At 56.0% G+C, this 7,816-nt stretch overlaps 1 protein-coding gene across 1 annotated transcript in view; it reads right to left on the reverse strand.

Moving 5' to 3' along the window:
• Positions 1 to 316, reverse strand: part of RPH3A (rabphilin 3A) — a 34,025-nt gene extending 33,709 nt beyond the window's left edge. The window contains exon 1 of the mRNA XM_087705443.1: positions 218 to 316. Within this exon, the coding sequence (XP_087561569.1) occupies positions 218 to 294 (77 nt within the window). The 5' untranslated portion in view covers positions 295 to 316. The remainder of the gene's footprint in view (positions 1 to 217) is intronic.
• Positions 317 to 7,816: the final 7,500 nt, after the last annotated feature.

A 7,816-nucleotide genomic window follows, 5' to 3' on the forward strand; every position in this document is an offset into this window, starting at 1 on the left:
GGCCAGAAGCTGCTCTGTGCTGGGAAGAGCCACAGCCCCCATGAGATCCCCCGTGGCCTCACAACCCCCTTGGTGTTGGTGTTCGGTGCACAACTGTGGTGAGCACATCGTGCGAAGGCCCCCGATGAAGGCTAATTCCAGAAACCAGGGTTGCCCAAACCAAGGCTTAAGTGTGGCATGGGCGTCCAAGGGAACTCTACGGACGGAAGAGGCTCACCTGCTCGGAAGTGCCATCTGCCGATCACTCTGGTACCCCCACTGGCCGGGACTGCTGCTGACGGCCGCGTCCGTCATGGTTTAAGTCAGGAGGGCCTGAAAAACAAAAGATTTGCAAGTCTGAAATGGGAGGGGGAGGAAGACGAGGAGGAAGAGGGTGGAGAAGGAAGAGGAGGAGGAGAAGTTGGCGGTTCCAGGAAAGGCGTATCTAGTTCTCTCTACTTCTTGGGCCTCCTACAGCCGCAGTCTCCTTCCCGGGCACCCAAACCTCACGGATGTTGGGCTGGTTGGTGGTCTGCGTTCCCAGGAGGGAGGGGCAAAGCATGGAGAATTTGGTCAGAAGGAAAAGGCTTAAGGCGGTGCCTCCCCAGCAGTATCAAGAGTCCTTCTGGGGGGGCCATATGGAAATATCTCCGGAGTCGTCCGAAAACACCCCTAGCTTGAATGCCAGGGGTGGTTCTACTACGGGCCAAGAACCGAAGCTTCTCCGCCTGCATCAAGGCACCCAGCCATTGCAAGTTTCCCGGTAGAGTTACTCTTGCAAATGGATTCTTGCTGCATGCCAACTTGCAAGTGGAACCTGGCCAGAGGCATGGCACTTTAGCAATCAAAGTGGGAGAGTTGGAAGAGGCACCCGTGGAGGATGGCCCGAAGAGCTGGCTCCCTCCCGTCATCCATCATTCCCCCGGTTCTGGTGCCTCAGCAGAACTCCGGCAGCCCCTTCGCCATCACGGTTAATTTTCTAAATGGCTCGGAAGGTCTGTTTGTTCCAATGTCATTTCTACGTTGGCCCAGATTCCACTGGAAACGCCCGTCTTAAACGCCCTCGGCCAGAATGGCAAAATGGGAGCCTCCGGGGCTCTGCGGGACTTTTAGGCCTGGCTGGTCCTTAAAAGAGGCCACACCTGCAGCCTGCCCATGCCCACCTCGAGGGCCAGGGAGCCCTATCTCTGCCCATGAAACAGGCCAGGGGGCCTCGCCCCACAAGAGGGTCCTGGAGGTGCAATGCTACCAGTTCGGGCCGCTTTGCCCGAACAGGTAGTAAAAAAATGCTACTGGTTCAGAGAGCGGGTGTAAAAAATACTTTAAAAAGGAGGGGGAAAAAAAACAACGTTCTGACGATCCCACTTTGCACAATTGAGCTTCGGAACTTTTTACTTTTTAAGCATTTTTTTTAATACTACAGGTTCTCCAGAAATGAGGGGATGGGGATAGGGTCCGTTTTTGCTCCCAGCTAGGCCAAAAATGGGGGCTGGAGGGGGATGCTGAGAAAGAAAGAAAGAAAGAAAGAAAGAAAGAAAAAGAAAGAAAGAAAGAAAGAAAGAAAGGTGAAAGAAAGAAAAATAAAGGAAGGAAGGGAGGGAGGGAAAAAGGAGAGGAAGGACTACAAACGTGGCACTAGACACAGCTTCAGAGGATAATGCAGGGCTGGGAGGGACCGGGAGGTCATCTAGTCCAACCCTGCTCCAGCAGGACGTTGTGAGTTTCTGTCTTTTGATCCCCCACTTACATGCCTATGTAGTCATCCCCACCAAGCAGCTCTTCTGTGCTCCTCGCCCATCACCCCTCAAAGCCCCAATTTAAGAGGAAGAAAGAACACAAAATAATTTCTGGGGCCACCAAGGAGAGGGGACGCTCTTAGCCACTTTCCAAAGAGACTCTGCCTTCGTGGAGTTTCCAAACGGCTAGCTGACATTCCCACGGAGAGCCAGCTGGGCGACCAGGAGGAAGAGACAGGCCCCTTCTTGGGCTTTGAATACAGACACACAAACACACACCCACACCAGTTTTGTGGCTGATCTAACTCCATCAACAGATGGAGTTTTTCCAGAAGAGCATCTGGAAAAAACGGCCAAGTTTCCTCTAAGTAGCTCCTTCCAGGCCTGCGGGAAAGCAGCAGAGCTGGGAAGGGCCCTTCTCTCTGCCTCTGGTGGAACCCCCCCCCCCAATTCCTAGAAGGGGAGAAGGAAAGAGACACAGGGGGCTTCCTGCAGAAGAGTTAGGGGGGGACGACTCCCTGTTTGAGCATGTGGCTGGGGACTGCCTAACATCCAAAGAAAAACTACATCCATTGAAGTGACAAGTGACTTCAGCTTGGAGGAGACCCCGAGGCCCGAGGCCCCCACCTTCTGCCCAGCTTTCCCTGGCATCCCCTCAAAGCTGGAACCAGGAGACGGGGGGGGGGGAAAGGGGCGTGGGAGGCGGGCGGAAGGGCTGGTGCTCCTGCGAGGGAGGCAGCTCCAGGCAGAGGATCCCAGAGATTGGAGGGAGGGAGGGCCGGCTCTGCAATGCAGCTCTCTTCCATCCTGATTTGGGGAGGGGGGGGGCAGAGAAAGTGGCCACGAATGCCGTGAAGAGGAAGTCAGACATTCCGTTCCGATTTCCTGAATTCTTTCTTTTTTAAAAAAAAAAAGGAGGGGGGGGGAAACCACGGAGAAACTTCAAAGTCCCACGGGTCTGAAAGGATGGGAAGGGGGAGATGGATGGAAGGCAGAAGAGGAAGAAAGAAAGAGGAGGGAAATAAATCGGGAGATTTCTCTTCCTCCTTCCCTCGCTTCCTATTCCTTCTCCCTTCCCGTTTCCCGAGCGCATTTCAGCATCAATGACAGGCGGGTCCTTTCCTTGTTAGGAGAGAGACAGAGATGGACAGATTCAGATCACATTTATTTACATAACACAAGAGAGGTGGGGGGTGGGGAAGAGGCATCCCTCCGCCCCCCTCCTCTTCTCCAGTTTTTTCCTTCCACCAGGGCGGACCAGCATTCAAGGCTCTTCCAAACACGTGGCCAGGAAGTCACCTGTAAAGCTTCTGCAGTTTGCAGAAAGGAGGGGATTCGCTTCTGAGTCCCCCCTCCCCTCCCTTGCTAACTCTGAAACACTTTGATTCTCTCGGGGGTCCCCCGAAGGAGCCACCGCCACCGTCCTAAAGACACCCCGCCGTTCTCCATTCGTGATTTCGTAAGCTGTGCTCCCGCTCGTCTTTCTTAAAACCAGGCTGCTCTCTGGCTCAGGCACCCCAGTTAAAACCAGCGTGAGAACCCCCACCCCACCCTCCCCCAACCCCTTTTGCAGGATGCTGACAAGGAAGAGAAACACGGGAGTTAATTGCACTGTCAGTGAGACCCAATTCGCCCGAGAAGCGACTTGGGATACGAGATGCATTTCTCCCCCCCAACTCATCACTTCATTCACCCCATCCGGAAAGTCCTCTCCCCCCAAAGGGAAAGGGGCTGAGGTGCCGCAGCTTTGCTCAGTGACCAAGGGGAGGAGGAGGGGGGGAGCCTAGCCTGCTCTGCGTTCTTCTGCGGAGCTTCCGTGGAGAGTCAACGGCTCTCCCTTCCTTGCAAGAGCAGATGGAGAAGGGATGGAAGACGAAGGGGAGGAAGAAGGGAGGATGAGAGAGAAATCAGGCTCTCTCTTCTGCCTCTCCACAAACCCGGGAAGGGACTTGGGGAGGGGGCCAGCAAGGTAATGGTGCCTGGGGGCAGAGGGGAAGGCCAGGGTGAGAATAATGGAGGGTTGAATCAGAAGGGAGCTGTCCAAAGTAGCCAAGAATAGAATATCTGCAATCACCGGCAGCTCCTTTCACACTTCCTCAGGTACCCAGATCTCAAACAGTCCCCTCCCTCTTCTGGAGAGACCCCCCCCCCGTCTTTCCATGGCAGCCTCCTCTCAGTTTGGGCTGGCTGACCCCCCCCCCAAACCCTGCATCCCCTTGCCCACAAGTCCGCCTGCGGAAGCTACACTCGAGGCTGGCGAGGCGTGCCAAAATCTCATCATCTGCCTAATTACCCATTCCTGAAAAGTTGCTCCGCCTTCAGCTGCAAGAGCTCTGAAAACTGAGCTGCTTCCAGAGAGGGGAAGAAATTAAATCCAGTGGCCCAGTTTCTCTGCGGAAGAGAGCCTCCCTCGGCCTGCCTTCGTGCCCCCCCCCCCCAAAGAGCTTGTTGGCATCCGTTGTTTTGCCTTCAGGAAGAGGGCATCAAACTGGTAGCCATGCCCATTTGCCAGAGAGGGAGGAGAACTCCAGCTGGACACAAACTCACCATGCTTCACACTGCCCAAATTCTAAGCAACAGTTTGCCTAGCATGGCTGTTTCACAACAAATCCATTCCTCCTCTTTCTTTCCTCCACAGTTCTCCTTTCTTTCCCCCTCTCCCCCTCCATCCTCCTCCTTTCCCTTCAACTCCCTTTCCCTTCCCTTCACACACCCCATGAAGAATCCAGCCCTGCTTTCTCCAATCCTCCTTCTTCAATCCCTCATCGATACCAGTCATCACTCCAGTCCACCTTTCGCCTTCCTCCCATCAGGGACCTTCCAACCTCAACATTTCCATTCCGGGAGGTACCCGTCCCAACCCCCCCCCCCATGCATCCACCATCCCCCCCCCTGCACACCTTTCCCTGTTCAGCACCTGTCCTGTTTCAGGAGAGACCCCTTGAGTTCGTTTGCAGAAGGGAAATGTCTCCCTTCCCCATCACAGGGCAAAATCCCCGATCATCTCCCCCTCCCTCCCCACAAGGATCTCGCTTGTCTTCCTGTTGCATTTCTGCGTTTTGGGAAGGGGCCCAAATGACCCCCTTCGGATTCCACTCGTCAAGATTCAGGGCTGCCTGGATCTCGGCGAATCCGAAAAAGCAGCCAGCCGCCGCAGCCAGGCACTGCAAACCCTGCGATGCACAAATCACACGGAACAATCCATGCGCGCGGAGCGGCCTCCGCATCCCTGCCATTCATGGCGAGGCCAGCCGAGACGTCCCGAGGAGGGCTGCTTCGTGGTGGCCCTTCCGCTGACTCTGCTCCTGGGTGGGGAATGCGATTGCTAAGGAGGCGGGGAGGGGGTTCAAAAACCCTCTCCCGTCTCAGAAGGGGATGCCCTATCAAGGGGGGAGACGCTGAAGTCCAACGATGCCCTTTATATAGCAATAGCTTATATACCGCTTCATAGGGCTTTCAGCCCTCTCTAAGCGGTTTACAGAGTCAGCATATCGCCCCCAACAACAATCTGGGTCCTCATTTCACCCACCTCGGAAGGATGGAAGGCTGAGTCAACCCTGAGCCGGTGAGATTTGAACAGCCGAACTGCTGAACTGCAGTCAGCTGAAGTGGCCTGCAGTGCTGCATTTAACCACTGAGCCACCTCGGCCCTCCCACAGGAGCAAAAATAAATCCCCACCCGAGGGTGGGCTATGTTTCAAGCCCCCCCCTCGCCCCACACCAGCCCCTCTGCGTTTCTCCCTTTCTTGGCCCCCTGTTGAACTCCCAGCATTTCCTCCAGCGTGGTGAACATCACTGCTCCGCCCTCTTGAAGCCTTCCGCCCGTGTTTAGGGCTCCTGGGGTGCCCTCTGAAGGCCCCCCCCTCGCTCGTCCAGATTAGCTTGCAGATCTTCCTGCGGTGTTTTGTTCTTGGGAGGCTGGCTGGCACGAAGTTGTGGGGTGTTTCAAGCGTGGACGAAGGGAGCCGCGGAGGGCAAGAGGCCACCTGGCCCTCCAAGAGAGCCCGAGGTCTTCTCCAACCTTTCTTCTCTAGGTTGAGTGCTTCAGCCCTGGGGATGGAGGCTCACGGAGGAAGGCCTCCCTTTGCAGGTGGCATCTCCTGAGCTTCCTCTTTCAGGCAAGGCTAACTTCATCGAGGAGAGCCTCTTGTGTAACCTGGGCTCTTCCCCTCGGTCCTGGCTGCTGCTGTGGCTCAGCAGGCCTCGGGGCTGACCCTGAAGCCTTCCATGGCCAAGGCAAGAGTCCGCCTTCAGGGCCTATGCCTTGCCTAACCACCGTCCCCTCCAAGGCTGCTCCTTTCAGCTGCCCCAAAGACCCAGTTGGCCAAGGAGTCAGGGGGGGCTACCCACCAAGCAAGCTGCCTTCACGACAGGACTCCGTCCACTCTGGGGGGGGGGGCTGAACTGCCCTCAAATGGGGCTTCTTCTAAAGGACAGCAAGACCCCTTTCTCCTTCCCCCAAATTTCTCTGTAGCTTCTGGACCCAGGTTCCTCCAGCGGAAGCGCCACTCAGTCCTTTCCGATCCTTGCTCCAGGCCTCTCGTGCGCTGGGCCCCCTTCATCACCCCTTGCCAGCTCCTCTGCATTCCTGCCCCTCACCCAGACGGGCATTCTGCCCCCTTGAGGGGAAGGGCCCTCCCCAGCAGCCTCACCATGGCAACGGGCCCCTCCGGGGAAGATGCCCGGCTGGTCCACCACCACCACCAGGCTGCATGCAAAAAAGCTGTCAGAAACAATACACTTGCTGACAGGCACAAATCCCTCTTGCAAATTCCACGTTTAATAGCCCCGGGTGAGATTTTGCAGTTGGCTGAAAAGAGGCCACCTGTTTGTGTGGTGGTTTCCTCTCCCCCCCCCCTCTTTGCAGCTTCCTCTGCACCAATTCTGCCTTCGCGCCTGCATTTCTCTCCTCCCAAAGCCCAAAACCTTCTCCCACCCCTCCATCTCCCGGGATGAAATATTTGGCCTCCCAAATCAGGTGGCGGTGAGGTGATCCTCTTTTTTAAATACTTCGGCTCTGGTCCAGCCTGCAGAAATAGAAGAGGAATCTCAGCTCTTGCTTCTTCTTGAGTTGGGAGATCCCCTCGTCCTGGGGGTTTTTTGGGGGTAGAAGCGGCTTTTCTCCTCCCTTTTCTCAGCTCCAGTCCTGGGAGTTTTATTTTTGGCCTTGCTCCACACACCTTCTGGGTGCGACGGGGGTTTTAAGGAAGGGAAGGGCCGGAATCCGCTTCCACACTGATGCACCGGTCCCGGGGAGGGAAGTCCGAGTCCACCCTGGCCAAAATGGGCTCCTTGGGGGTGTATTTTGCAGGAAACAACACCGGGCGGATGGACCTGGATTCAGCCACGGAAGAGGGTGCCTTGTTTTCGAGCCAGAGGGAGAGGGTCGCATCCTGAACCTTTCCCCACGGCTTCTCTGCCCACCGAGTTTCCATTTCTCACGACGGGGAAGGTGGGGGAGATACCCCCACGCCACCTCTGACCCCAGGCCTGCTTCGGACAGCTGCCCTTGCGATCCAGCGGTCAAGCGAGGAGCCCAGGGTTCCAAAGGTCAGGCTAAGATAGAGGGGGGCTCCCATCGTGCAAGCCGAAGTTGCCCCTTCCTCTAAAGGAGAGGATCCATTTGCTCTAGAAAGTGAAACAAGTCAGTGGGAGCTCAAAAGCAGCCCAGATCAGTGTTTCTCAACCTTGGTGACTTTAAGTCCTGTGGACGTCAACTCCCAGAATCCCCCAGCCAGCACAGCTGGCTGGGGGATTCTGGGAGTTGACGTCCACAGGACTTAAAGTCACCAAGGTTGAGAAACACTGGCCCAGATAAAGCCACCCCCGATGCTTCCTCCGATGGGTCTGGACACCTGCGGGCTCAGTCGGAGGGGAAACTGAGTTAGTTCAGATAGCTGATGACGTTTTCTGCTCTTCTGGTCAAGCCAGAACCCCCCCCCCCTCAAAATGGGGTGAATTGAACCTTTCTTTTGGGACCGTCCTGTGCATCCATCCACCCATCCTTCTGCCCTGCTCTTAGCCTCAGTTGCCCCGTCTGTAAAACGGTGATGTGCTCCACCAGCAGCTGAGTGGGAAATAAATAGCTTTTCCCTCTTCTC

The sequence above is a fragment of the Thamnophis sirtalis genome, unplaced genomic scaffold (genome assembly GCF_051295495.1).
Source record: "Thamnophis sirtalis isolate CommonGarterSnake01/CBP01778 unplaced genomic scaffold, rThaSir2_p1.2 scaffold_2, whole genome shotgun sequence".
Classification (NCBI taxonomy): domain Eukaryota; kingdom Metazoa; phylum Chordata; class Lepidosauria; order Squamata; family Natricidae; genus Thamnophis; species Thamnophis sirtalis.